Below are 26905 nucleotides of genomic sequence, written 5' to 3'. Positions count from 1 at the left end.
TCTCCATAACCTCCTTATAAGCAGACCAGAGTTCCTCCTGCTCTCATTAAAAAAAAAAAAAAAAAAAAAGTTTTATTGAGATAGTTTGCTTGTTGGACTTGCTCGCCCAAGTCCACGGCCCAGGAGCTTCCGTGCATCCTGAGGTTGTGTGTCCATCCCCATGTCTATTTATAGAACAGTTCCCTCTTCTCCCAGAAGGAGACCCTCGGTCTTAGCAGTCACCCCGTGCCCCCGCCCCGGCACGCCCCTGCCTCTGGGCTGTTTCTGCAGAGGTAGTCCCTGGGCTGTGTCCGAGTTCCTTCATGTGGATCATCCCCCTATCTGCCAGCCCGCATCCCCGAACCCGGTGGTGATCCTCTGTACGCCTGCTCCCTGTGCTGGTTGGTTGATGGACAGATGGGTTTCTGCCTTTGGCCTGTCATGGGCGGGGCTTGTTGGAAATGTGGCGCCTAGGCCCGCCCAAGCCCTCTGAGCCAGGGCCTCCCTGCCCCGTGCCGTCAGTGAGGACCCTGGAACTCCCTCTCAGCTTTCAGGAGTTCCTCCTCGGCCTGCGAGTGACACCGTGGCCGAGGCAGGGACCCTCGCAGCCGCACGTGTACCTGCTTAGGCTGAGCTAACTGCATCCACGGAGTCCCCATTGTTCACAGGGCCCCTGGTGTTGGCCAGATTGAGAAATCCTACAGCAAGGCCTGCCCCGCCGAGCAGCAAAGTTCACTCTCAAAGCCAGGCAGCTGAGGAGGAGGAGAGCAAGGAGCAGGCATGTCCGTGCTTAGCTGTGCTCCGGGAACTTCTGTCGCAGGAAGGGGGGAGCTCCTCGTGGGTCGGTCGTCAGCTTCTCCCTCGATGGCGTTATTCACGCGCACATTTTAACGGGCCTTCCTGGACGCCTTCCCAAGTTCATGCGAATACAGAACGAGTCACCCTGAACTCCGGAAGGCGTAGTCAGTCCCAGGGACCTTGGGGGCCATTCACCCGACTCAGTAGTTTTACACACAAGTCTGAGGTCGCCTCTCGGCGCGGGAGCCCCGGGGTGGGGGACAGCTGGCCACACCCCCTCCGTGAGGTTCCCCAGAGGTTCCCTCCCCATGTGGGAGCCCCGGGGTGGGGGACAGCTGGCCGCACCCCCTCCGTGAGGTTCCCCAGAGGTCGCCTCTCTGTGCGGGAGCCCCGGGGTGGGGGACAGCTGGCGACACCCCTTCTGTGGGGTTCCCCAGAGGTCGCCTCTTGGCGCGGGAGCCCCGGGGTGGGGGACAGCTGGCCACACCCCTTCCGTGGGGTTCCCCAGAGGTCGCCTCTCCATGCGGGAGCCCCGGGGTGGGGGACAGCTGGCCGCACCCCCTCCGTGAGGTTCCCCAGAGGTCGCCTCTCTGTGCGGGAGCCCCGGGGTGGGGGACAGCTGGCCGCACCCCCTCCGTGAGGTTCCCTAGAGGTCGCCTCTCTGTGCGGGAGCCCCGGGGTGGGGGACAGCTGGCCGCACCCCCTCCGTGAGGTTCCTCAGAGGTCGCCTCTCTGTGCGGGAGCCCCGGGGTGGGGGACAGCTGGCGACACCCCTTCCGTGGGGTTCCCCAGAGGTCGCCTCTCCGTGCGGGAGCCCCGGGGTAGGGGACAGCTGGCGACACCCCTTCCGTGGGGTTCCCCAGAGGTCGCCTCTTGGCGCGGGAGCCCCGGGGTGGGGGACAGCTGGCCACACCCCTTCCGTGGGGTTCCCCAGAGGTCGCCTCTCCGTGCGGGAGCCCCGGGGTAGGGGACAGCTGGCGACACCCCTTCCGTGGGGTTCCCCAGAGGTCGCCTCTTGGCGCGGGAGCCCCGGGGTGGGGGACAGCTGGCCGCACCCCCTCCGTGAGGTTCCCCAGAGGTCGCCTCTCTGTGCGGGAGCCCCGGGGTGGGGGACAGCTGGCCGCACCCCCTCCGTGAGGTTCCCTAGAGGTCGCCTCTCTGTGCGGGAGCCCCGGGGTAGGGGACAGCTGGCCGCACCCCCTCCGTGAGGTTCCTCAGAGGTCGCCTCTCTGTGCGGGAGCCCCGGGGTGGGGGACAGCTGGCGACACCCCTTCCGTGGGGTTCCCCAGAGGTCGCCTCTCCGTGCGGGAGCCCCGGGGTAGGGGACAGCTGGCGACACCCCTTCCGTGGGGTTCCCCAGATGTCGCCTCTCCGTGCGGGAGCCCCGGGGTGGGGGACAGCTGGCCATACCCCCTCTGTGAGGTTCCCCAGAGGTCGCCTCTCCGTGCGGGAGCCCCAGGGTGGGGGACAGCTGGCCATACCCCCTCCGTGAGGTTCCCCAGAGGTCGCCTCTCTGTGCGGGAGCCCAGGGGTGGGGGACAGCTGGCCGCACCCCCTCCGTGAGGTTCCCCAGAGGTCGCCTCTCTGTGCGGGAGCCCCGGGGTGGGGGACAGCTGGCCGCACCCCCTCCGAGAGGTTCCCCAGGTTGCACTTGCTGAGAGGCGGGCCTCGGCCTCAGTGGCGGTGCTGCCCTGGCTGACTCCCTCTGGGGAAAAGCTCTCTGGGTGCGGGTGGTAAGGGGGACAGGGTTTGCAGCACTAGGCGTGGTTGAATAACCGGAAAATAAAAGCCAGTGGGCAGGTGTCTGTGGTTCACGTTATGCTCTTATCTCTGTATTTCTTCAAGATCCCCTCAGTGACTTCCGGCCACCTCCACAAACGCCCGGACTCTGCGGTCAGAACCCCTGGCTGACCGCGGCTTCCGGTCCCCGCCCAGGGCCATCGCTGCGCATGCCCTGTGGGCGCCCCTGTGTGCCTGCGCCCTCTGTGGAACCCCTGTCCATTCCAGCCTGCGGGATGCTCCCTCCCTCCCAGGCCCACTGCAGGCCCCCCAAGCTTTGGGTCCTCCCTGGCCTACACCGGAGCTTCTGGGTTACCGGGAAAGCCGCTGACTGCCTCTCCCCCACGTGTGTCTGTCTCTCTCTCCAGGGGCAGGACGCACGGCGCCATCGGCCCCGGCAGGTACGGCTACGGCAAGGCCCCGTACATCTTCCCGCTGCAGATGGACTCCACGCAGCACCCACCGCAGAGGCTGCGGAGACAGAGGCCCCCTTCCGGCCAGGCCAGGGCCCAGGCTGCAGCGGCTCCAGGGCCTGGCTACGGCCCAGCGGCCCAGCAGGGCCCCCAGCATGCGCCCGGCTACCACGGTGCCCGCGGCCCTCGCTTCGGGCTGCAGGCCCCCGAGGCCTCCAGCTACCAGCTGCCTTTGACCCAGGACCAGGGCTTCCCTGCAGCTTCAAGTCTCTTCCAAAGCCCAGAAACGAGCAGCAGCCATGGCGCGGGGGCTCCTGGCACAGCTCAGAGCTTCCTGCAGCCTCCCCGCTCCACCGCCATCTCCTGCATCGGCGCCTACCGGCAGTACAAGCTGTGCAACACCAAGGTGAGTGCCGCCCGCGGCGTCCCGTGGCGCAGGGGTCGTGGCCACGTTTGTGCCTGTGTCTTCTTCCTTCCCCCTCCACGCTCCCACGTATCGTCCCGACAGCGGTTGCTGTTTTGTAAGGGTAGTGCTCCAGCAGCTCAGGCGTGGCCTATTGCATCGCTTGCCCACAGTCGCTCAGCGTCGTTGGGAAACCCTGGATATAGGCAGTGTTTATCCCCCATCCCTGGTCACTGGATCCAGGCTCCATAGCGGATGGAGGGTGGCCACTGGACACTGGATCCAGGCGCCTTAGCAGATGGAGGGTGGCCACTGGTCACTGGATCCAGGCTCCGTAGCAGATGGAGGGTGGCCACTGGTCACTGGATCCAGGCCACCGTAGCAGATGGAGGGTGGCCTCTGGTCACTGGATCCAGGCGCCTTAGCAGATGGAGGGTGACCACTGGTCACTGGATCCAGGCTCCATAGCGGATGGAGGGTGGCCACTGGTCACTGGATCCAGGCCGCCATAGTAGATGGAGGGTGGCCACTGGTCACTGGATCCAGGCCGCCATAGTAGATGGAGGGTGGCCACTGGTCACTGGATCCAGGCCGCCATAGTAGATGGAGGGTGGCCACTGGTCACTGGATCCAGGCCGCCATAGTAGATGGAGGGTGGCCACTGGTCACTGGATCCAGGCTCCGTAGCGGATGGAGGGTGGCCACTGGTCACTGGATCCAGGCCACCGTAGCAGATGGAGGGTGGCCTCTGGTCACTGGATCCAGGCGCCTTAGCAGATGGAGGGTGACCACTGGTCACTGGATCCAGGCGCCTTAGCAGATGGAAGGTGGCCACTGGTCACTGGATCCAGGCTCCATAGCGGATGGAGGGTGGCCACTGGTCACTGGATCCAGGCCGCCATAGTAGATGGAGGGTGGCCACTGGTCACTGGATCCAGGCCGCCATAGTAGATGGAGGGTGGCCACTGGTCACTGGATCCAGGCTGCCATAGTAGATGGAGGGTGGCCACTGGTCACTGGATCCAGGCCGCCATAGTAGATGGAGGGTGGCCACTGGTCACTGGATCCAGGCTGCCATAGTAGATGGAGGGTGGCCACTGGTCACTGGATCCAGGTGCCTTAGCAGATGGAGGGTGGCCACTGGTCACTGGATCCAGGCCACCATAGTAGATGGAGAGTGGCCACTGGTCACTGGATCCAGGCCGCCATAGCGGATGGAGGGTGGCCACTGGTCACTGAATCCAGGCTCCGTAGCAGATGGAGGGTGGCCACTGGTCACTGGATCCAGGCTCCGTAGCGGATGGAGGGTGGCCTCTGGTGCTGCGAGGGAAGTGGGTGCTTTAGAAGGAGCTGCCCTGCGAGTTTCCAGGTGAAAAAAAATCATGTGTTGAGAAGAAGGGGGCGGTGCAGCCTTCGGAGCAGCAGCTGTTGTACCCTCTGTGAGGCTGGTCGGCTTTCTCAGCACCTGTGTCTGTACCGCCATGGACAGGCCATGCTGGGTGCACCTGTGTGTGTGTGTACCACTGTGGACAGAACAGGCCGTGCTGGGTGTACCTGTGTGTGTGTACCACTGTGGACAGAACAGGCCGTGCTGGGTGCACCTGTGTGTGTGTACCACTGTGGACAGAACAGGCCGTGCTGGGTGTACCTGTGTGTGTGCCACTGTGGACAGAACAGGCCGTGCTGGGTGCACCTGTGTGTGTACCACTGTGGACAGAACAGGCCGTGCTGGGTGTACCTGTGTCTGCAGCACTGTGGACAGAACAGGCCATGCTGGGTGTACCTGTGTGTGTACCACTGTGGACAGAACAGGCCGTGCTGGGTGCACCTGTGTGTGTACCACTGTGGACAGAACAGGCCGTGCTGGGTGTACCTGTGTGTGTGTACCACTGTGGACAGAACAGGCCATGCTGGGTGCACCTGTGTGTGTACCACTGTGGACAGAACAGGCCGTGCTGGGTGTACCTGTGTGTGTGTACCACTGTGGACAGAACAGGCCGTGCTGGGTGCACCTGTGTGTGTACCACTGTGGACAGAACAGGCCGTGCTGGGTGCACCTGTGTGTGTACCACTGTGGACAGAACAGGCCGTGCTGGGTGCACCTGTGTGTGTACCACTGTGGACAGAACAGGCCATGCTGGGTGCACCTGTGTGTGCAGCACTGTGGACAGAACAGGCCGTGCTGGGTGCACCTGTGTGTGCAGCACTGTGGACAGAACAGGCCGTGCTGGGTGCACCTGTGTGTGTACCACTGTGGACAGAACAGGCCATGCTGGGTGCACCTGTGTGTGCAGCACTGTGGACAGAACAGGCCGTGCTGGGTGCACCTGTGTGTGTACCACTGTGGACAGAACAGGCCGTGCTGGGTGCACCTGTGTGTGTACCACTGTGGACAGAACAGGCCGTGCTGGGTGCACCTGTGTCTGCAGCACTGTGGACAGAACAGGCCGTGCTGGGTGCACCTGTGTCTGCAGCACTGTGGACAGAACAGGCCGTGCTGGGTGCACCTGTGTGTGTACCACTGTGGACAGAACAGGCCGTGCTGGGTGCACCTGTGTGTGTACCACTGTGGACAGAACAGGCCGTGCTGGGTGCACCTGTGTGTGCAGCACTGTGGACAGAACAGGCCGTGCTGGGTGCACCTGTGTGTGTACCACTGTGGACAGAACAGGCCGTGCTGGGTGCACCTGTGTGTGTACCACTGTGGACAGAACAGGCCGTGCTGGGTGTACCTGCGTGTGTGTGTACCACTGTGGACTGAACAGGCCGTGCTGGGTGCACCTGTGTGTGCAGCACTGTGGACAGAACAGGCCGTGCTGGGTGCACCTGTGTGTGTACCACTGTGGACAGAACAGGCCGTGCTGGGTGCACCTGTGTGTGTACCACTGTGGACAGAACAGGCCGTGCTGGGTGCACCTGTGTGTGTACCACTGTGGACAGAACAGGCCGTGCTGGGTGCACCTGTGTCTGCAGCACTGTGGACAGAACAGGCCGTGCTGGGTGCACCTGTGTGTGTACCACTGTGGACAGAACAGGCCGTGCTGGGTGCACCTGTGTGTGTACCACTGTGGACAGAACAGGCCATGCTGGGTGCACCTGTGTGTGTACCACTGTGGACAGAACAGGCCGTGCTGGGTGCACCTGTGTCTGTTGGGGGTCGGTGCCTCACACATTCATTGATTTCCTCCCCCGCGTCTTGGTGACGCCGGCCGGCCTCACAGACTCCTCTTCCTGAGCTCCTGAGCCCTCCTTCACCTCGGGCTGCTGCCATTCTCTGCATGTTTGGAAGCCGCAAAGGGAAGTCGAGTCCCCAGCCCAGGCCCTCAAGGCCAGTGAGTCTCAGAGCGCCTTGTGAGCATAGACTGTGTGAGGGGCCAGATGTCGTTTTAGAAATACGGGCAGGCTGTGCAGGGAGCCAGAGTTTGCTCGCTAGCAGTTCAGACAGCCGCGTGCCCTGCTCGCTTCCTGGCTCCGGCTTCCTGCAGCTGAGCACCCTGGGAGGCAGTGGCAACGGCTCAAAGTGCTTGGGCTCCTGCCACCCATGTGGGAGACCGGGATCGAGGTCTTGGTTCCTTGCTCCAGCCATGTGGGCATTTGGGGAGTGAACTACTGGATGGGGCGCTCTCTCCCTCTCCCTCTCTCTCTTCTTCCCTCCCCAAAATAAATATAATTAAAACGTTTAAAGGCATGTATAATGAGAAAGGAATGAGAGAACGTGAAGAGGTTAAATTTGCAAGCTGCTACATTGTTCATTAATAATTTAATCTGCTTCAGGACCCCGTTACTCAGTAACAGCACAGCTGTTACATATTAGCTTCAATTTCCTCATTAAAAATATATTTCCTGCCATGGAGCCGCAGAAATGACTCAGTTTGTGATCTGAATGGTTGCTCTGAACAGATTGCCCCACCAGCTGATTCCAGGAGTCACAGCTTGTTTCTGAAGCAGTCCCCGGCGCATCATTGAGTGTCCCACAAGGGACCAGGGGCTGTGGAGCATGAACACGACCACCACCGGTAGTCTGCCTCTTGGGGTGGCTGTGAGACCGAAGCGTGCTTTGTAGATCAGAACATGAGAAATTCCCTGTGTCCATGGTTGAACTTGGCCCCTGTTCTTGACTGCTGCTGTTCTTGTAAAGTGAAATTCAGTGTTTATATTATTATCTGCAATGCAGAGAAAGATCTTCCATCCTCTGGTTCACTCCCCAAATGCCCACAACACTGGCTCAGGCCAAACGCGGGAGCCAGGGGCTCCCTCCGGGTCTCCTGTGTGGGTGGCAGGGGCGCGAGTGCTTGAAGCCATCGCAGCTGCCTCCCAGGGTGCAGGTTAGCCAGAAGCTGGAATCAGGAGTGGAGCTGGACTTGAGCCCAGGCTCCGTGACGTGGGACGATCTCAGTCCTTGCAGCAAACACCCATCCCAAGTTCATTCCCTTCAATGTGGAGTGCACTCTCCTGCTGCCTAGCATAGCTCTGCACTTGGAGATCGAGGAAATCACAGAGATGGGGCAGGAGGGCGTTTGGCACACGTGGAGCTGATGCCTGCTCAGCGCTTCTGGCTTGAATGCCTGGTGTGTGCGCCGTGTGCCAGCCGTGGGAGCTGCCGCTGCTTCGGGGCACGTGAGCCCCGGCACCACCGAGCAGCGTGGATTGTGAGGGATCTCAGGAACCCCTCGTGAGCTCGGCACATCTTCTGACGTCTTAGGAGCTGGCAGAATGAGGGCAGAGGCTGAGTGTGGGCACGGGACACCCGGGCCCGTCCCCTCTCCGCACTGTGACACCTGAGCCCTATCATGGAGACATCAGCCCTTTCCCTCCTGTGGTCGTGGCCGGGACTCGTGTGCCTCAGGCCACACGCGTGAATCCTCTCACGCTGCCTCCCACAGAGGCTTCGGCCCCTCCTTGGTTGGGTGGTCCCGGGCGGGGAGGGGCCCACAGATGCGGCAGATGGTGGTCCTCGCAGCTGTGTTTATGACAGCAAAAGCAGTGAATAAACACAGCAGAGGGAGAGGGAGGCGGGGCCCGTGCCCAGGAAGCCAGCTTCTGACGCTGCGCTGGTGTAGAGCGCTCGGTTCTGAGGGCGTGTGTGTGTGTCTGTGTGTGCAGAAAGCGCCCGGGAAATGAGTATTAAGAAAGCAATGCACGGATTTCCAATTTTCCTGCACCAAAGTAAACCCACCATCCGGTTCCCTTTTCCACGCACTGTTTTCTGAAGTCCCTTGGTGAGGTACAGAGCGTGAGGGCTGGTCTGGATCGGGGCAGGTGTACTGCCGGCTCGCTCATCCCAGCTGAGTCTCTTCACCGGTCGCCATGCTTGGTGCTGAGGCCCTGGCCGAAGAGGCAGCCTGGGGCAGGGGTCTCGGGGACTGCGGTGCCTACAGTGCCTGCGGTGCCTGCTAGGGGGTCAGGAACCTTCTTTCTCCCCACCGATCCACTCGCAGTCATCACAGCCTCCATGAGGGGGTTGTCTTTTACCTCTCCTGGCACGTTAAGTATGGCACGCGGGCCTTGCACACCAATCCTGCGGCAAATGGGTGTGTGAGAAACGCTTCTGTAGACGGTGAGAAGTCAGCGGTTCTCATCAGCTGGCTGCACTGGGTGTGGACCCGCAGGTGGCATGGGATGGCCACTTGGCTTGAGTCTAGGGGGGAGGCTCACCTGGCTGCACACCCAGCTCCCACCCCAGGAGCTGGCACTGACACCTGGGCAGTTCCCTTTGCACCTGCACACATCAAGGTGGCTGGTCTGAGCCTCTTCCGGCAAGCGTCCGAATGGTGACTCACAGACTCTGTGGCTCCAAGGCCAGACTTGTCCCAGTCCCCTTTGTTATAGGGGTAGCTGCGATTGGTAGGCTGTTCCCTTTATCCAGCAATCAAACAAGGTTGCTGAGCCATCCACCCAAGGCTTTTGCTTGGGGTCCACAAGCACAGCACGGACCCTGACTGAGTGGCTGGGGGACCCGGAGGTTGGGGCAGGCTCCTTCCCTGAGAGGCTTGGAGCCCCGTGGGGTGGGTGGTTGGCAGGTGGACTCGGGAGCCAGGCCCGGCGCAGGCCACACAGGGCGCCGTGCCTGCTGCAGAGGCTCTGGGATGCCCTGGACTGTGCAGAGGGTGGTTGTCCCCATGAGGCTGGGGGGAGCGGGTGGCTTAGGGAGAGGAAGTTGTGAGTCCTGGAGACCCTGTGAGCTGTTGTCAGGGCCCAAGAGCAAGAAGTGGAGGCTTCCCCCTCCAACCGGGAGGAGCAATGCCTGGGCAGAGGCAGGGACCTTCCAGAAGCCAGGGGTGCTCTCAGCGTGGCTCCCAGCAGGAGGTGCGGAGGGAGGGGTGAGAACAGTGAGGGTTAGCCTGAGGCAATAGTGCCCAGCACCCCCAGGGTGGGGGCAAAGGCATGCAGTCCAGCGCTCTGCTCTCTGGGGCTGGAAGACACCAGGACACCCTCGCCCCCTGTCCAGACTCCTCCCTGCACTCCTGCTCCAGCTGCCCCTCAGCAGTCCTGCTCAGGCCTGGGGGCTCCACCTAGGGCCCTTCTCTGGGGGTGGGGTGGGGGCTGCTGGGGGAGGCATCGGGCAGGGGCTTCGATGTCGAGGGAGGGGAGCGAGCACATTTAGCACATTTAGCGTGAGGACTGGCGAAGCTCCCCAGCTGTGAGTACCACTGAGTTCTGGTGGCACGGTTCTCCTCGACAGCCCCATGGCACGGGGCTGGCTCCTGGCATGGGCTCGTCCTGCCTCCCAGGGGGCGCAGCTGGTGGGAAGATGGGGCTGCAGCCTCAGGTTGGCCCGGCTTCTGACACTGGAGGAGCAGCTGATGGCTTCCTGACCGGGGGGGGGGGGGGGGGGGGCAGGCCTGCTCAGTGGTTGTCATCACAGTCCAGGCCACTTGTGCAAGGTGCAAAAGTTTGCTGGGGCTGTGGGGCTGGTTACTGCCTGGCCGGCGTGGCGTCCGGCTGGGGCCCAGCCAAAGGAGCCCTTATCCCGAGCTTGTCACCACCCTCCTTATCTGGGGACCACAGCCTTTGGCTGTCCCTCTGTTCATGGAAAGTTTTCTCGCTGACTTTTCCACACACACGAGGGCACTTCACAGAGTCCGTGGAAAAGCAGAATTACAAGGCGAGTTTATTTTTAAAACGGTGCAGGGAAGTTTGCCATCTGTGTTTTAAAAGGGCGTTCAAAACGCTCGTGGGAAACACGTGTTATCTTAAAAATAGCTGTGAATATCAAACTTTTTGTACCAAAATAATTGTTTAATTCCATTTCCTATGTACTTTTTTTTTTTTTGACAGGCAGAGTGGACAGTGAGAGAGAGAGACAGACAGAAAGGTCTTCCTTTTGCCGTTGGTTCACCCTCCAATGGCTGCTGTGGCCGGCGCATCGCGCTGATCTGAAGCCAGGAGCCAGGTGCTTCTCCTGGTCTCCCATGTGGGTGCAGGGCCCAAGGACTTGGGCCATCCTCTACTGCACTCCCGGGCTATAGCAGAGAGCTGGAGTGGAAGAGGGGCAACCGGGACAGAATCTGGTGCCCTGACCGGGACTAGAACCTGGTGTGCTGGCGCCGCAGACGGAGGATTAGCCTAGTGAGCCGCGGCGCCGGCCCTCTATGTACTTTTTAAAATATTTATTTATTTATTTGAAAGGCAGAGTTACAGAGAGAGATGGAGAGGGAGAGGGAGATCTGTTATCTGCTGGTTCACTTCCTAGATGGCCACAGCAGTGGGCTGGGGCTGGACCAGGCAGACACTAGGAGCCAGGAACTCCAGCCAGGTCTCCCACCTGGTGGCAGGGCCCCAGTGCTAGGGCCATCTTCTACTGCTTTCCCAGGTGCATTAGCACGGAGCTGGATTGGACGCGGAGCAGCCGGGATGTTCTGATGGGGGATGTTAGCAGTGCCGGCAGTGGCTTAACCTGCTGTGTGCCACACCCGTCCTCCGTGTGCTTTCTGGAACAGCCTCCTGCGTGTGTGAATCAGAGCTGTCACAGCTGTCACTTTCCACAGTGACAGGAGCTGTGCCAGTGCACGGTGAGGGCTCTCAGAATGGCAGGGCAGGTACGACCCCGCAGTTCTCCCGGGGTTTGGGTGCAGTGGGTCGCTTCCGTCTTCAGTCTCTACCGCCCGGTCTCCTGCACCTTACACGCTGTCCCACTCCCTGGGAAATCAGCCCGGGTCTCTCCATCGACGGCTCGCACTGAGAGAGGAAGAGGTGTCTGCTGTCCTCCCACCCTGCGGACCCTGCTGGCCCCAGTTTCGTCTCAGTTTTCCTTCTGGCAGCAGGTGGGAGGTTGTTTGCTTCCTGACTCCTCAGTGCCGGGAGGACCGGAGCGCAAAGCCGACGCTTGCTGAGTTCCTCTGGTGATTTCGGGGTCGTGGTTATTTCTCTCACCTGGTGCAAGAGGCAGTCGCAGCAGTTTCTTCTCTTCGTCCTCGTACATACGTCACGGTGCCCGACCCGTGGGCATGAGTGCTTGCCTTGAGGGAGTCCCCCACGCCCTCCCGGGAGTGGAGGGCAGAGCTGGAGTCGCATGCCTGGGAGTGCAGTGTGGCCGTGTGCACAGGTGCACTGAGTGAGCAGGAAGCACCTCTCCCGGGGGGGCTGTGGTTGCTCGCAGGTGGACAGAGCAGTGCTGGGGAAGGGAGGTCCTCAGACGCGTGCCGAGCCCTGACCTGACGCTCGGGACTCCCAGCTGGAGAATCGGGAGAGGTTTCTGTGGCTTGGGCTTGTGTGGCGTGACTTGGAAGGGGAGACAGCGGGTATGGATCTCGTGCTGGGCACCACGTGAGAACCCTGGGTCCACGGCTGTGTGGCGCCTGCGCAGCTGGGAAGAGAGAGGCTGGGAGCACGTGACCGCGAGCTGGAGAACTCAACGTTGCTGCGAGTGGAGTCCTCGCGACGATTCCTGGGCCTGCTGTTCAGATGCGGCCGTTCAGGCTGCACGTGCACTCCAGGTCACAGCCGCGTTGTCACCTCGGGGCAGGGATGTTGGCTGGGTTTCTGTTCCCTGGTGATGTCCAATACATCGTGCGTTGCTATGGGAACTGATCTTTGCCTGGAAGCCAGGGTGATGCAGAGGATAAAGAATGTGTGTCTGAAGGGTCCCCACCTTCTTCCCGGGGAGGCGGGGAGTCATCGATTCTGCACAGGTGAGTGCGTGGTGCCCTCCTGAACAGCGAGGCCAGGCACAGCCGGCTGTCATCACTCGTCAGCTGCAGCTGGCACCAGGACGTTGTGGCTCTCCGCGGCCTGGCACCCGTCTGTGTGGAGCTTCGAGTCACACTCGTAGTGCTTTCTAAGGACTGGGCTGGTCGTGCTCTCTCACACCTGGATTTCTCCTCCACTGAGAGCCAGGGAAGGGGCCCCGGAAGGCAGCTCATCTCCCAGGGCGTCTCCTTTGGTCCCCTCCTGAGTGGCCCTGGACTCTCCCCATGTGGCTTTTCTGCCAACTTGGTTTTCATGTCTGTGCCGGTGGAAGGTGTCCATGGTGCGCCGGAGGCGTGCCCCGGGCTAGCTTACTGTGTAATCCACAGAGACGCACGGGTGCGCCGAGGGCGGCTGAGCCTGACCTCGGGAAGCAGCAGGTGTAAGGGAAGTTCTACTTCAGAGAATGTTGGGTGGAGAGCGGACTGTGTCCAGAGGAGAGCGTGACAAGTCCTAACGTACCATCCACACCAGAGACGCGAAACGGCACCGTGGATGTGGTCCGTCCTTGTTCCGGAGCTCCCGGCTCGGCCAGCCGACGCTGCCAGACCTGACCTTGGCCTCCAGGCCTGTCCTGGTGGTTAAGGCCCTCCTGTCCAAGGATGAAGCACTCACCAGCGTTGCATCCCCACAGTCACCAGGGGCCCCAGTGCACAGTTGCTGGCGTGGGATCCACACCCAGTGTGTGCAGTAAGAAGTCCTGACTCGCTGCTTGCTTGGCCCATTGAATTTTTCTGCTGCTTCAGTTTCCTTATCTGTAAGATGGGTACAATGGTGATTGTGAAGAATAAACGAGATCCTGTATGTAAGTCACGTGGCGGGGTGCCTGGGCGTTGGGAAACGCCAAGTGCAGCTTACCTGTGCCTGTCACCACCAGCATCACCGTCGTCACCACGTGCCCTTCCTGTGCCACAATGCTGTCTCAGTCACTCCCATGGTCCTGGGGGCTCTTGGGTTTCTCTCAAGGAGAGGAAGCTGCCTCTGGCTGGCAGCTCACCTGGCATCCTGAGTTGCTGGGTGGCCACAGACAGGGCCACGCCTACCTGCCGGGCACCTCGTTGCCTCCTGCTGTCCCCCCAACCATTTGCCGGGTGCTGGGGCTGCCTGACACCTGCTCCTGCTGTGTGGGTCAGGTGCCGCACTGAGCCCTCCTGCCTCAGGGGGTACCTGGGCCATGCTCAGGATACAAAGAACTTGTAGGCAGCCAGAGAATGGGGTGTCCTGCCTGAGGTCTTGTGACCAGTTGGCAGGCAGGAGTGTTCGTGTGTAAGAGCACCAGGCGTTAGCCAGCTACGGAAGCAAAAGATGATGAACTGCAAGCAGGCAGACGTGTGCTCCAGGAAGATGTCTGTACTGACGAGTTGTCACTTTATTATGGAAATGCTGAGTGTTGCACAAAAATAGACAACACGGATTCTTAAATTGTGACGAGAAGGTTTCTATAACTCTGCCTTTCATGCTTTTGAGTTTCTGTCTACACGAGACATGCATGCACACACATGTACAAAGTACACACGAACACAAATGTACGCACATACGTGCACACACGTGTACAAAGTACACACGAACACAAATGTACGCACATATGTGCACACACGTGTGCATTGTATACTTTGCCCAGGGAGAGTAGGGGTTAAGCGCACTGGCTCCGTCTTTGTGGTCTGCAGCTTCCAGCTCTGGCAGCTGCACAGGTTCATCAAGGGCGGCTTCTGGCCGGAGGCCTCACGTAGGGCTGGTGATGGGAGGCACGGGAGGCTCAGCTGATAGGAAAACCTGCAGCTCAGAGCTGAGCTGCAGCTTCTGACTGGGGCAGGCCACACCGTCAGCGTCTCAGAGTCCCCTGGGCAAGCCCTGCCGTCTGTCCAGGCCTCAGTTTCTCCATCTGTAAATGGAAGGGCTGGGTTTGCTCTCTGCTGCTGCAGCTCTCGGCGGCTCTGGGTTGAATAGTTTGGAGTGAGACTGAAGATTGGGCATGGCCCCTAATTGTCCCTGCACAGCCTGGTGCCAGGCTGGCAGCTGTGCAGTCACCGAGCGAGAGTTCAAGCATGTGTCCCTGGGCCCTCACCCCAGCCGCCTCCTGGGCTGAGGCCCAAGAATTTATTTAGGAGGCAGAAACACACACACATACACATACCCCTTCCATCAGCTAGTTCACTCCTCAAATGCCCAAAATAGCCAGGGCTAGGCCAGGCAAAGCCAAGAGCCAGGAACCCAAACCAGGTCTCCCACGTGGGTGGCAGGGGCACAAGCACTTGAGCCATCACCTGTCGCCTCTCAGAGCTGCATTAACAGGAAGCTGGAGTCAGGAGCCAAAGCTGGGACTGACGTGAGATGCAGGTGTCTTAGCTGCTAGCTCACCAACCGTGCCCCACCCCCAGAACCTGTGTCTTTGACAAACCGCGTTCTCAAAGTCAGGTTTGGGCCCGGCTGCAGGGCCGGCAGCGTCTCTACAGTGCTCCCCTGACCACACCCTAATTGGATTTAGCCCTGGCAGGAGGGTGTGGACAGCACTCCCCAACCCCATGCAGGAGACAGCTGGTGTGGCTGGGAGCCTGTGGGGGCCCAGCCCCAGGACGCCCGGCAGCCCGGCTTCTGGAGCCCTGGGAGATGGCTCCCTGCTGTCGCCATCCCCGCAGGCGGCAGAGCTGGGGCCGCCTGCCTGTCTGCCCCGGCACTTTCTCCCTGCTGGCTTCTGTCACGTTCTGCCTCACACGGCGGCTTCTTGCTCCATGTGGTTTGGCTCAAACATTCGAGGGCTCCGACCACCCTGGGCTTGTCCTGGGGACACGAGAGGCCCCCTCCTCCCCCGCGTCGTGTCCTTCCTCCTCCTGTTCGTCTGTTGCATCCGGGAGATTGCCGCAGAAATCCCCCAGGACTTGGCGCTGTCATAGCAGTGTGCTCTGGAGGCTTTTTTTACACTCGGAGCTTTTTTAATGTGTAAGGAGCTGGGTTCCCTTTCCACGCCAGCACGACGCAGCTGGAGCTGAAAAGCTACAACATCGGGGCTGGTGTTGTGGTGCAGCCGGTAAAGCTGCCTCCCGCAACGCTGGCATCCCATATGGGCACCAGTTCCTATGCCAGCTGTCCAACTTCCGATCCAGCTCCCTGCTAATCCACCTGGGAAAGCAGCAGAAGAGGGCCCCAGTCCGTGGACCCCTGCCACGCACATGGGAGACCTGGATGAAGCTCCTGGCTTCAGCTTAACCCAGCACTGGCTGTTGTAGCCATCTGGGGAGTGAACCAGTAGATGGAAGATTCTGTCTCTCCCTAACTCTGCCTTTCATATGAAATAAATAAATACGTTTTTTAAAAATAAAAGTTGTGTCATGCTGTATCCACAGTGTGGACTAGAGATTCTGATCCTAATCCTTTATATTTTTATACTTATGTTTGCCACGCATTACTGTATGTAACACTTGCAAGAATGAAACAAGAGGGAGGAACCCTGCATGTTCTCTCCGTTGTCTCACGAATCAGCATCCCCTGCAGACTTGATCCCTGGAGCCTCACCCCCATCTCACTGAACCGTGACCCTCGGGGGCCCAGGGTGTAGGTTTCTAGGAGGATCTCTGGGGAGATTCTTTGTACACTGAAGGGTATGCCCCTGCTGCAGAGGCTGCGTGGAGTGAGGAGTCAGATGCCATGGGGCAGCTGGAGGGGGCACAGCCCAGTGTGTCGGGCCAGTGGCCTTCGGATGTTCTCAGTGGACAGTGAGCCTAGGAGCTTGTGCAGTGCTGCGCCCGGGGGCCTGCATTTAAAATCGCTGATCACAAGGCTTCAGGAACCAGGCTTGGGTGCGGGAGGGCTCCCGCCTTCCCCAGCCAGTGCTAACGTGTGTCTCCCATCTGCTCCGGCCCGCCAGGTGTGTCCAGACAGCAGCAGGAGCATCCGGGAGGTCCAGTGCGCGTCCTACAACAACAAGCCGTTCATGGGCCGGTTTTACGAGTGGGAGCCGTTCGCAGAAGGTAAGGACCCACCTGGCCCTGCCTGGGAACTGTTCACGGTCGGACGCCCACCTGCTGGCGGCAGGGCTGTGGTCGCGGATGCAGTGTGCACAAGGGAGAAAATCCGATCCTGAGGCAGGGGTCATCACGAGAGGCCGCGTAGCTACCTGGACAGCGGGTGGGAAGTGGGCGGGGCTTTCTGGGCAGTGGGCAGGGTGATGGGCGGGGCTCCAGGAAGCAGTGGAGCCAGGCTGGAGGATGGAGCACCCTCTCCTTGGCTCAACTGCGACCAGAGCCGTGTGGGGTGCAGACTCAGAGCTGGTGGCATTCACACGTGGGGGCCTCGTGTGCAGCTTCAGAGGACAGGAGGTGTGGGTGGACATTGTCCCCATCGTCCACTGCGATGGAGGATCCAGCGCCGCACCTGTGCCCCTAAGACCCGGTGGACTGTGTAGTGTTTCACTAAGTCGGGTCTGAGTCCTCTCTCTCCCATCACGGAGGACACAGGCTCACAGGTAGTGCTGGGACAGGCATGGGATGGGGGCTCCTGTCGGCTGCAGGGGAGGAGTCTAGTTGCCTTTGAGGGACCAGAGGAGCCCGCTGTCCAGCCCTTGGGAGCCCCATGTGGGCAGCCACCGGGCAGCTGTTGCTGGGAGTGACACAGATGGGCCTGGAGCAGTGCACCGGTGCTGGGTGTGGAGGGAGGGTCTGGGGAGAGGGCTTGGTCCTCAGCCACCTGACTGCACTGCAGGGTCACTGCTGGGCAGCCACACGAAGGCCCCGGCCCCGGGGAAGGGTGGGCGCCTGCCGCCGTGAATTGGATGCAGGTTGGTTCTGTCGAGGCGTTTTTCCTGGGGAGTGGGTGGGTGGGCGAGGAGAGGGGGTAGCCTGCAGCTTCTGCTAGACTGTCAGCAATCTCAGAGTTGTGAGGAGCTGACTTGCTGGACAGTCGGCACATCAGAGCCAGCACGAGCCGTGTGCAGAGGCCTCTGAGCTGACGGGGTGCAGATGGGAGGCCTGGGAGGGTGAGCCGGGAGGGAGGCTCTGGTTGTCCCGCGAGAGCTTGGCTCCGAGCTTTCCATTCTTACAGGCCTTGTGTTGGATCGGGGGACCCGACGGGAGCCCTGGAGCAGAAGAGGGGCATGGTGGGAATGCCGAGGTGGGCAGCCTCGGCGCTGCGCTGGTGCCTGCCACTTTGCTGTTTCTCGTAGGTCGTGGTTTCATCAGCTGCAGGGAGGGGACACGGTCTCTCGGCCCTCCTTCTGTGACTCCTCCACAAGTCTAGGGGGATTTCAAAACACAAACTTTTTGACTTATTTATTTGAAAGGCAGAGTTTACAGAGAGAAAGGAAGAGACATAGAAATCCTCTATCTGCTGGTTCACTCCCCAGTTAATTGGAGCTGGACTGCTCCACAGCCAGGAGCCAGGAGCTTCCTTAGGTCGCCCACGTGGGTGCAGGGGTCCAAGCACTTGGGCCATCTTCCACTGCTTCCCAGGCCATTAGCAGGGAGCTGGGTGCAGAGCGGAGCAGCTGGGACTAGAACCGGTGCCCATATGGGATGCCAGCATTGCAGGTGATGGCTTTACCCACCACGCCACAGTGCTGGCCCCAGTACAAATGTTTGAAAAGGCACCGAGTGACCCAGGGCACCTGCTGCTTCCGCCCACCTTGTGTCCTTCCTGGAGTGTCAGAACATGACCCTGAGTGCAACAGGGTCCCAGCTTAGTTGTGTTGGGTTCATCCTGGAATCTTGAAGGCCTGTGTTCATGCACAGGGACAGAGACACACAGGTGGGCACCCAGCCATGAGGGCAGGGGCTGGGGTGACGCACCTGACTCCCAGTAGCCTGAGGAAGGTGCAGGAGGGGTCCTCACCTGGAGCCCCCAGAGTGGCAGGACCCTGCTGGCATCTCACACGGCAGCAGCCTCCACAGCCCTGGGAGCAAATTTCTGAGGGTTTCAGTAGCCTGTCCCTGGTGTTTGTCATAGCAGGGGCAGGGCCAGGCTGGGTTGAGCTACGCCCATGTGCAGAACTTGGGAAGGGGGTTGGCTGGGCCAAGACAGCTGTTACCTGGGAGAATGGAGACAGCGTCCAGGCTGAGCAGATGCCTCACAGGTCAGCGCCTCTACAAGGCCCTGGTTCTTGGCCCCCATTACCCAATGGAGTCACTGGAGAACCTTCTAGAAAAACTCCTGCCCAGGCCCCACCGTCAGCGATTGAGATTGAGTTGGCATGGGGTGCAGCCTGGGCCCTGGGGTTAGCAGGTGATGTGGCAGCAGCCAGATGGAGGACCCTAACCCCAGGGGGAGGCAGGGTCCCAGGAGCCGTGGTGCCTCTCACCTGAGTCCTGGGTGACGTAGAGACCACGGACTCTTCTGTGATGTCAGAACAGCTGCACCTGTCCAGTTGGTCGGAGCCGTGTCCTGCTTCGTGGTGATTTCCTGGGAGAGGAGGAACTGTGCACTGCCGCACAGCCAGCCTGTGCCCTATGTGTGCCCCACGCGTGCCCCCGTGGCCCGGGGAGCTGGCCCTGCACCACCGGACCCTGTCTGCACCGGGAGGTCCTCCCCGGCTGGCCGCTGCTGTCCAGGGCCTCGGCAGCAGGTCCCTGCAGGTCTGATGCCGGCAGAGAGAACCTCGTGCTTCTGGCCTCGCTTGTTGCACACCTTGGTGGCAGGCACATCTGGTGTGTGAGGGGCTCAGCTCTTCCTGGTCCTCCCCTGCCCCTCGTGTGTGCGGGACTTGAGCTTAGCTTTGGAAAAGTTGCTTTCCATTGATGGAGCGGTGAGGGGAGGGGGTTGACACCTGAGTTAGAGAGAGAATAATAATAGTGTGATAGTGGAAGAAGAAGCTCCCCCAAACCCATCCATGAATTTCAGTGGATTAAGGTTGGTGCCATAAACCAGCCTTTTCCATAAATAACGCCACCCAGATGATGGGAAGTGATTGGAATTCACGTTGGAGAGCGTTGTTCATTGGTGGATGCATGGATCAGGACTCGGTTCTGAAGTGACAGAAACCCAAACTACATAGATCCATGCAGACTAGAAAGGTGTTTTGTTGGTTGGGTTGTGGGCTGGGACTGGGGGCTCAGATGTGGCTGTAGTCCTCTCTGTGTCTCTGTGTCTTTCTCTGTCTCACGCATGTACAGTTCTTTGCCTTCTGGTTGGGCAGGTAGGTGGTCTCCCCTGGCTGTGAGCTCGTGGCTGTGTTGGGAATGACCACTGACTCCATCTTCCTTGGTGTTGTGGTCCCTGCCCCCACGAGTGTGCCCTTCTTGGAAGTATTCTGTGCAGTCGTGGTGAGGGTGCACTCTGGAGTAGGGTAGGCCCTGACCACTGGGGCACTCAGAGGCCACGTGAGAACCCGCTGGGGAGACCGCCTGTGAACAGGATGTGCCAGGCAGCAGCTGTAGGGGTTGCCCTGGCTGCCTTCAGAAGCCGGCAGGACGCAAGGAAAGGTATCTCCCTGGGGACCTGGGGGGCCCGGCCCTGCTGGTGCCCAATTTCACACCTCTTTCCTGTCTATGCCTCCCAGCTTATCTCACAGTTTTGGCAGCTGTTGGAGACCACAGCGCCTGGTGCTGGACTTGGTTGTGGCGGTCTTGTCTGGGATCACGTTCCCATCTCTGGGTGGAAGTTTGGGGCAGTGGGTGCCTAGGCTAGCTCGGGTCATGTGACCAACCGTAGGCTTGGGGACACATGTCATAGGGAGTAGAGACAGAGCCGTGGGGACCAGGATGGAAATCTGGGTATGCTCCCTGACTACAAGCCTCTGCCATCCTTAATGAGCCAATGAGAACCCTGGTGTTTTACAAAGTAAAGAAGACGCATAATAGAGAAATCAGCTGTGCTGTCCATTGTGTCCCGAGACAACTCAGCATACCTTTTTTTTTTAAGGTTTATTTTATTTGTTTGAAAGCTAGAGTTACAGAAAGAAGGAGGTCTTTCATCCACTGGTTCACTCCCCAAATGGCCCCAATAGCCAGGGCCTGTACCAGACCGAAGCCAGGAACCAGGAGCTTTATCCAGGTCTCCCACATGGGTGCAGGGGCCTCAGGACTTGGGCCATCTGCTGCTACTTTCCCAGGTGCATTAGCAGGGAGCTGGATCGGAAGTGGAGCAGCTGGGACTTGAACTGTAGCCCATATGGGATCCCGGTGCTACAGGCAGTGACGTCACCGAATGCCAGTTTCATCTGTTGTCCCACAGTGGTGGCCCCAGCAAACTTTTGACACAGCCACTGATGCAGATGCTCATCACTGGTCCAGGAGGGCAGAGGGAGCCGCCGGCGGGGAGCGGAGGGGAGAGGGAGCCGCCGGCGGGGAGCAGGCTGGGTTTAAAGTGTTCCCTGTGCTGCTGGGGTTGCTGGGTCTTCTCCTTCCTGCTGGCAGAGGGGAGGAAGCACAGCGAATGTTCCTGCAGGTGTTGTTGCTGCTGGATGCTGGAATGTACATTGTTGGGCCTGGGATGGCTTTATAGGAACACTTGTTTCGACGCTGACGTGGGACAAATTGTTGAGAGTCTCCCCTGCCCCCGGGGCCAGCATTGTGGCACAGTGGGTCAAGCTGCCCTTTGTGATGCCAGCATCCCTTATCGGAGCACTGGTTCGAGTCCTGGCTGCTCTGTTTCTACCCCAGCTCCCTACGAATGCACTTGTTCATGCCCACGTGCAGGGCCGCAGCTCAGCTTGCACCTCCCCTGCAGGAAGGAGCAGGGACCAGCGAGTCGTGCGTGGGTCCTTGGAGCCTCTGCTGCAGTTGGTGCCTGCTGGTTCTGCTCGGCCGTCATTGGGGTCACTGGTCACACCTTCCTGTGCGCTGAGGAGGAGAGTGGTCCCATGACTGGCAGGTGCACGCCTCCCAGGCCCAGGTGAGCTCTGTTAGGTTGTCAGAGGCGCTGTCCAGCCTCTGATAGCCGTGTGGATCCAGTTCTTCCCAGTGTCAGTGCCGATGCCGGGTGCTCCGCCATCCAGCACTCTGCCCCGGAGCAGATGGGAGCACTGCAGTGTTGTCAGACTCTGAGACACGAGGGAGGGCCTTGGCTTAGGAGTCAGGGTCTGTGGGCCTGGAGTAGGATGCTCACGGCCTTGTCCACAGTCACCAGGAGCCTTTGGAATGGACAGCGCAGGCCCTGGGGGAGCGAAAGGCACTGGAGATGTGGCTGGAGGGCTTCTCACAAGGCCCACTCTCAGAGCTGACTCACACATGCCTGGGAGGCCATGGCAAGCCTGGGCCACGTGTGCTTGGGCGCACGGCTGAGGACCTGGGTGCAGGGGCCTGGGTGCAGAGGGAGGCCTCCCATGGAGGCAGTGGGACAAGTTTGGGTCCCGCGTGTCACAGTTCAGTGAATGTTAAGAATGTTCTGCCGTGGTCGAGTGTTCTGGACTGATGGGGGTTTTCTCGGGTGAGGGAACGTTCTGGATTGATGGGGCCTTCAGAATGATAGACTGTTGTGGAATGATAGAATATCCTGGAGTGGTAGAATCTTCTGGAATGATGGAACATATTGGATCATGCCTGGCCTGCGTTGTACAGATGGTTCCCAACATCCATGGGCCTGCACTGTTGTAGCCGTGTGCCCCACAAGAGGTTGAAGATGCCGATTTGCAGCTCAGGGAGATGCTGTGGGGCGGCGGAGCCCTTTTTAGAGCATCTCATGGTGAGACAGCTGGCAGAGGCTCAGCCATGAGACAGGCAGGGTGGCCCCAGGCTGGGGAGGGCGCCAGGCGTTCACAGAGGAGGGCGATTGCCGATGTCGGTGAAGGCGTACGTTGCAGTTGCTCAGGTTCCTCTGACTCCACTCCATGAGAGGCACCGTGGGCTGAGTGTCTGTGCCCTCCAGTGTTCTCCCGTTGGAGCCCTGCCCCCACGCACCCTGGGGTCGCTGGGAAATAGCGGTGGATGAGGTCGTTGCACGGATAGAACCCTGGTCTGGCCACATTCGATGAATGAGGTCATCGCATGGACGCAGCCCTGGTCTGGCCACATTCATGTCCTTGCGAGGAGAAGAGCAGACCCCAGAGCACCCAGCGCTGCACGAGGTCGAGGAGGAGGACTGGGAGGGAGAGAAGGCTCTGGAGGACTGTAGTCTGCCTTCCCTTTGAGAAGTTGCCATGGAGAAGGCACTTCCGGCGTTTGCCGAGTTTCAGGGGAAAGAGACGGGCTTGTGGCGTGCAGCTGGCTGTCCACTGTCCACCGAGAACGCAGCCTGACCGTGGAGCAGCGGTGGCAGGGGAAACACACAGGGAGGCATCCCCCAGAGTCTGCACTGCAGCTCCTCGCCAGGTGTGTCAGAAGCTCTTCCCCAAGCATGTGTCACTCAAAAAGACGGACTGAAAATTGTCAGTGGCCCCTTTGTTCACGACAGCCGCAGACTGGAAGCGCCCAAGTGCCCATCGCGGGGGTTAAGTTGGCGGCGTGTGCTGCATTCAGACAGGGAGCAGAGTGAAAGGTGAGCACCCGGTAGTGTGTGAAGGAGCCCAGATGGATTGCGGGAGCATCCTGCCAGGCAACATGGGCCACATAGAAGGGTACAGACTGTTGGATTCCACTTAGGTGCTGCTCTGGGGCAGGGAAAAACGGGCTCTGGGGATTGGAGTCAGAGCGGCGCTTGTCTGTGCAGAAGGGAGGGGTGACTGGAAAGGGCATCATGGACCCTACTAGAATGATGGGGCCTTTGGCATGATGGAGCATTCTGGAATGATGGGGCCTTTGGCATGATGGAGCATTCTGGAATGATGGGGCCTTTGGCATGATGGAGCATTCTGGAATGATGGGGCCTTTGGCATGATGGAACATTCTGGAATGATGGGCCTTTGGCATGATGGAGCATTCTGGAATGATGGGCCTTTGGCATGATGGAGCATTCTGGAATGATGGGGCCTTTGGCATGATGGAACATTCTGGAATGATGGGGCCTTTGGCATGATGGAGCATTCTGGAATGATGGGCCTTTGGCATGATGGAGCATTCTGGAATGATGGGGCCTTTGGCATGATGGAGCATTCTGGAATGATGGGGCCTCTGGAATGATGGAACATTCCAGAATTATGAGACCTTTGGAGTAACAGAATGTTCTGGAATGATGAGACATACGGGATCATGACTGGTGTATGTTGTTGCTCAGTGTATACAGTTATCAAAAATCCATGGATCAGCGGCCGGTCCTATGGTAGTGGGCTAAGTGTTGGCATCCCGTATGGGTGCTGGTTTGAGTTCAGCTGCTCCACTTCCAGTCCAGCTCCTTGCTAATGCCTGGGAAAGCAGCAGAGTCCTTGGGCCCCTGCACCCACGTGGGAGATCAGGAAGAAGCTCCTGGCTCCTGGTTTCGGATTGGCCCAGCTCCAGCCATCGTGGCCATTTGGGGAGTGAACCAACAGATGGAAGACCTCTCTCTCTCTCTCTCTGTATCCCTCCTTCTCCCCTCCCCCTCTGCCTCTCTCTAACTCTGCTTTTCTGTAACTCTTCCTTTCAATAAATGATCTTTAAAACAAAACAAAATCCATGGACCAGCACAGTTATGATCTGAGCATTTTATTGTGTGTAAATTAGACTTTTGGAAACTCATTATTCGTGCTCTGCCTTTATTCTTGACGGTGAGGCCTGGGGCCAGAGTGACCAGTTTATTGCGTGGTCTCTCTTCAGCGTGGGGTCTGAACACGAGAGGCAGAATGGAGGGAGCAGGGGCTGAGCGGGCGCCGGCCGAGGTGGGAACACGGAACACAGAGGGCAGCAGGGGTCAGGTCTGGGAGCTGCAGGGCTGCTGTGGCTCTTGCCCCCTGCTCGCCATCTTCCTGGGCTCTGCAGCCCCCTTGTCACGGGGGCTTCGGTGTGTGCACCACCACCGGACACGCCTGCTTCTGCGTGGCTGTCTCTGGCTGAGGAGCGGGGAGCACGTGGGCGGGGAAATCCCTCACACCGCCACGGGTCTTCTCACCAGGCCGCGTAGGGAGCGGAGTGGGAGGGATGGAGGCCACCGTGGCTCCTGCTGCGGCGTGAGTGACGCCTGCACCAGCAGTGTCTTTCCTGGCACCAGGGTTGCTGGCATTCTGGGTGATGAGCAGAGAAGCCCGGGGTGTATTTCCACATGGGGTAAGGAGATTGTCTAAGTGGGCGTAAGTGTAAGGATTTGCAGCCAACCACAGAACTCAGACCTATTGCAAAATAGCAAATAATGAGGCGTGAGGCCCACCCCTGTCATTTCTGTCTCCCAAGAGCTCAGCTTTCTGTGGAGCCCGCCTGGCTCTGCCCTACCGGGCGGCCGTGACAATAGTCATACAGCCGTTGCCCTGTGTGTGGGGCTCCTGTTGCAGATCGGACGGACAGCCCGCACTGGGTCAGGTCACGGGGGTCGAGGAGGAGGGTCCCTAGGCACAGCCCCACGAGCCGAAGGCATCAGCGGCCACAGAAGAAGTGGCCCGCCCACGGATCAAGCCAGGACAGATTCATTGCCTTTCTCACACGGAAGCACACCTTTCCAGGAAACCTTGGGTCTTTGTCAGAATCGTGGGCAGCTCAGTCCCCTAGCCCTGAGCAGAGGTCCCTGTACTGTCCCCTGGCGAGGACCTGTCCTGTTGCCCCACCTTGCACAGAAGTCCAGAAATTAGCATCTGGCCCACAGGGGTGGGATCTGCACAGTCAGGGTTTAAGGCTAGACCATGGTGGTGCGTGAGTGCCATTTGCCTTTGTGTATTTCTGAGGCCTTCTCCTCCCCACGAGCTCCACCCCCAAGCTGTCTGTCTCCACTTCTCAGACCTCACCATGGGGACTTGTCGCAAGGAATTAAGGGGGACGTCTGCTGTGTGCCTGTCGTCCGAGGGCGAGCCGGGGAGAGACTGGGCATCTCTGATTTTCCTGGGTAGGATTTGCCTCTTCACGTTCGTAGGGTGCCATGCGGGTCTGCCCTGGGGTGACTATTTTCTGGCTCCTCTTTGCAGCCACGTGCAACGTGTTGTCATCTGACTGTTCTCTGTGGCATTCAGGACACAGGCCATGACAGGCTCCTTTGCCTGTGCCAGCCCTGCTGGAGCCTGGCTCTGCTGTGCTGGGCTTGGGAACAAGCAGTGTCTCTGGGTTGATTGGTGATGTCTTGTTTGGTCATAGGAAGGGCACTGCCTCTGTCACATCTTAGAGCCTGGCTCTGCTGTGCTGGGCTTGGGAACAAGCAGTGTCTCTGGGGTTGATTGGTGATGTCTTGTTTGGTCATAGGAAGGGCACTGCCTCTGTCACATCTTGGAGCCTGGCTCTGCTGTGCTGGGCTTGGGAACAAGCAGTGTCTCTGGGGTTGATTGGTGATGTCTTGTTTGGTCATAGGAAGGGCACTGCCTCTGTCACATCTTGGAGCCTGGCTCTGCTGTGCTGGGCTTGGGAACAAGCAGTGTCTCTGGGGTTGATTGGTGATGTCTTGTTTGGTCATAGGAAGGGCACTGCCTCTGTCACATCTCTGCTTTATGGAGTTTAGTTGTTCATCATAAAAAAGATTTATTTATTCATTTGAAAGCCAGGAACCAGGAGCTCTGTCTGGGTTTCCCACATGTGTGCAGGGGCCCCAAGCACTTGGGCCATCTTCTACTGCTTTCCCAGGCCGTTAGCAGGGAGCTGGATCAGAAGTGGATCAGCTGGGACTCAAACCGGCATCTGTATGGTGACAGCTTAACCTACTGGCCACAGCACCTGCCTGTAGGTTTCACTCTTGAATCGTGGCTACACAGCGGCCTGTGAACTCTGCTAGTTGTCTGGAATTTGTTATTGAACTGGGGTGAGATTCCTCAACGTTCACAGAGTTTGCCAAGCATTGCTGCCGATGCCTGCGATAAAGCTTCTGACTTCTAAAATACAGGTGTGGGTGGCACGCCATTGTTCCTTGTCTCAACGTGTTCCTACCTGAAGTTCAATAAGAATCAAACAACACTGCATTTTTGATTGTAATTTTCCAAGAGAAGACTTTGGATGGCTGTGATGGTCGGGAGCAGGCCCTGTTTTCTGGGATACTCCTTTAAGGTAAGGATTCTCTCATGGGAGCAGGCGTTTAGCCTAGTGATTAAGACTGGTTAGGATACCGGCGTCCCACATTAGAGTACCAGGGCTGGATTCCTGGTTTTGGCTTCCGACTTCACCTTCCTGCTAACATGCTCCCTGGGACACAGCATGTTATGACTGTAGTAGGTGGGTCCTTGTCACCCACATGGGAAACCTGGATGGAATTCCTGGCTTCTGGCTTTGGCCTGGCCCAGCCCTGGCCATTGTGGGTATCTGGGGGCGTGAACCAGTGAGTGGGAGCTCTGTCTTGTCTATTTATCTCAATGTCTGTCAGTTATATCGTTTTTAAAAAATGCTGTGCTAGGGGCTGGCACTGTGACGTAGTGGGTGAAGCTGCTGCCTGCAACACCAGCATCCCACAT

At 59.3% G+C, this 26905-nt stretch overlaps 1 protein-coding gene across 3 annotated transcripts in view; it reads left to right on the top strand.

The window, feature by feature from the left end:
* The window catches only part of THSD4 (thrombospondin type 1 domain containing 4), a 409353-nt gene that overhangs the window by 94305 nt on the left and 288143 nt on the right, over positions 1–26905 (top strand). For all 3 annotated transcript variants that reach the window (XM_062206542.1, XM_062206540.1, XM_062206539.1), the window contains exons 5-6: positions 2925–3375; positions 16421–16523. In XM_062206542.1, coding sequence (XP_062062526.1) covers positions 2925–3375; positions 16421–16523 — 554 coding nt within the window. The remainder of the gene's footprint in view (positions 1–2924; positions 3376–16420; positions 16524–26905) is intronic.

The sequence above is a fragment of the Lepus europaeus genome, chromosome 11 (assembly GCF_033115175.1).
Source record: "Lepus europaeus isolate LE1 chromosome 11, mLepTim1.pri, whole genome shotgun sequence".
Classification (NCBI taxonomy): Eukaryota; Metazoa; Chordata; class Mammalia; order Lagomorpha; family Leporidae; genus Lepus; species Lepus europaeus.
The sequence above is the reverse complement of the archived record's forward strand: the minus strand, read 5'-3'. Positions and strand labels throughout refer to the sequence as shown.